Source organism: Candoia aspera, chromosome 1, assembly GCF_035149785.1.
Source record: "Candoia aspera isolate rCanAsp1 chromosome 1, rCanAsp1.hap2, whole genome shotgun sequence".
NCBI classification, from domain to species: domain Eukaryota; kingdom Metazoa; phylum Chordata; class Lepidosauria; order Squamata; family Boidae; genus Candoia; species Candoia aspera.
The window spans coordinates 167,379,844-167,382,583 of NC_086153.1; the positions used below are offsets into that span (position 1 = coordinate 167,379,844).

Genomic DNA, 2,740 nt, shown 5'->3' on the forward strand with positions numbered 1-2,740 from the left:
TGGATGCGCACGTGCGCGCACACTCAGAGAGTAAGGCTATGTGATTGTGGCAGGGAAATTGCAAGATAAAAGCTTACTTTGGATGCACCCTGTTCATCAATGTTTTGAATCCATTTGTAGCTAATTGATACAGATACCTCACAAGTAGGACACTGTATGAAAGCCTTTTTTTGTGATTTGGCTCGGACGTCTATAATTCAGAGATGCATACTATCTTGTCTGGGTAGGAATCTGTTCTGATTGCTACTTGGATTGAAGACTTCCAGGGAATATCAAGGCTGTAGAAAAGGAATTGAAGAAGAGAACAATGGCAAACCACTTCTGTAGTGTTGTCAACAAAACTATATTGGAGTCACCAGGAATACTTAAGATTGACTAAAGAGTATTTTAAAATAAATATCAGGTTCACCTGCCCACACCCACACACACACACCCACACACACAGCATATTACTTGTGTCTTATTTTCAAAGGTAGTATTAAAAAAATAACTTACAAATAGGAAGATAAGGCACTGAAAGAAACAAATAGACCGTCATGAAACATTAACATGCAATAATGAATACTAAAAACTTATTACAACTATATTGTCACAAAATCTATGTGAAGACCATATGATACATATAATTTTCATTTGTTATGCAGTCTACTCTTACAACAGAAAACTGAATGGAGATCTAACGTTAAAACTACAGCATTTTATATTCTCACAATGTTGTTCAAATACATGGTTAATTGTATTTATCTTCCAGTACAACTGCAAAATATCTGTTTCTTAACACACACACACACACACCATAAAATGCATATAGTATAGGCAAGGTAACTAGGGAAGGAGCTATCTGCTTCCCCAGCAACGTCTTTTGCAAAGCGACAATCATTTAGCATTTTGCTCCAAAGCAGAGTACTCCATTTCCGAAACCTTGGAAGTATCAATCAGTTTTGTAAGGCCAGTTTTAGCTGAGTATTTAAAGATAAACGCCTTCATGAGTTCATACCTGTAGTTTCGATTGATGAAGCTATAGAGGATGGGATTGATGCAACAATGAACCAGAGAGAAACACTGAGTAATGTGAAGGGCTGCATAAAGGAAGCTCTCCATTTGGCAGCTGAACGGTATGAAATGGAAGGCCAAGAAGAAGTCAAGCAAGACAACTATGTGGTATGGCAGCCAACAGACAAGGAACACGAGGACATAGGAGAAGATGATTTTCACATTACGCTTCCTCTCTTGATCGTTAGAGGCTGATACAGCTGTTGCTAGAAGACAGTAAGAAACAGCAATGACAGGAAAGGGAATGACAAAACCTAAAATAACGGAGGTCAGCTCTATGCCAGCTAGCCACTCCTTTGCAGTCTCCTCCGGATAGGCAGGACGACAGTAGGTCTCATTGTTGGAGGAAACTGTCTTGAGGTAATAGGTATCGGGAAGGGCGGCAAAGAATGCAAAGAGCCATACTGAGATGCAAACGCAACAACGGAGTCTCTTCTTTTTAACACCGCTGGCAGTTTTGAAGTAAGCGACTGAGAGGTACCGATCCACACTCATGCACGTCAAGAAGAAGATGCTGCCATACAGATTGATGGAGAACACGAGGTGAGCTATCTTGCATGTGACTTCCCCCATGTTCCACTGGCTGTGCTGAACAAAGGAGACCACCCAGATGGGAAGAGTGATGATCACACAGAGGTCAGCCACAGCGAGGTTGAAGATATACAAGTGAGTTTCATAGCTGGTAATTCTGGCTTGAAAATTCATCCAGACAACCACGAAATTGGCCACTAAGCCAATCATAAAAATAAAGATATACAAAAAGGAGAGGGTGTAGAGCAGAGCACTTTTGCTAAGCACAGTTGGACACAACAAGGAGTCCACAGTGATACAGTCTCCATTGTTGCAGGTCACATTGGTTTCAGTGAGATTCTCCGCTTCCACAAGATCGAATATTGGAGGCAAGTCAATGGTATTCATCGCAGATGAATTATGATGAAATGAGTCTGGAAAAAAGCAAGAGCAAAAAAGACAGCATGAACAATTTAGTCAAAGAGTATCCATCATTTGCAGTTGCCTTTGTATCAAAGAACTTATGAATTCCACAGAAGTACTTCAGGCTTTGGCTGGGCAGAATTTTATACATGCCATTGTGTAATCACTCCTAATTTTAACAAATTACAAATGTGGAATAAGAATCACAACTGTAAGCTGTATGCAAATGAAACAACAACGTTGGCTTTTTATTCACTTTTTAATAGATATCCATACACTATTTCATTGAATATTGTTCCTATTTAGAAAGCACAAAGGTCGTTAAGGACGAAGAACCTTGGGTATACTACCTTTCATAGATTAAAACACAGTTCTCCTTTGTGCAAAGGAACGCAATCCTCCAGTCTCAACAGTTCCAAAACTTAGAACTCTTTATTCAAGGATCTCAGTTTTCTTCTTCTCAAGGTCTTCTCTAAAATAAAAACATTTTAATGTAAATAGTTTTAATGTCAGGAAAGCAATGTTAAGGAAAACGTATTGCTCTAAGATTTTAGATGGATTTGAAACAGAGACAGGCAATTGCAGAAATGAAGTGGGTCCTATCTCGGCCACAGAGAAAGACTGAGCGGATCACCTCCCTTCAGGCGCAGCCCAGGGGCGGGGACAGCCGTCGTCACACAACTGCCTGTCTGCCAGCAGACAAGGTTCAAAGCAGCAGTAACACAGGCTGTTTTGTAACATACAGACCTGCGTT

The 2,740-nt window shown here is 40.2% G+C and overlaps 1 protein-coding gene across 1 annotated transcript; it reads right to left on the bottom strand.

Moving 5' to 3' along the window:
* Positions 1 to 804: 804 nt before the first annotated feature.
* On the bottom strand, positions 805 to 1,984 carry ACKR3 (atypical chemokine receptor 3). Its single transcript, XM_063317850.1, has one exon. It carries the CDS (start codon positions 1,969 to 1,971, stop codon positions 877 to 879), a length of 1,095 nt encoding a protein of 364 aa, XP_063173920.1. The 5' UTR covers positions 1,972 to 1,984; the 3' UTR covers positions 805 to 876.
* Positions 1,985 to 2,740: the final 756 nt, after the last annotated feature.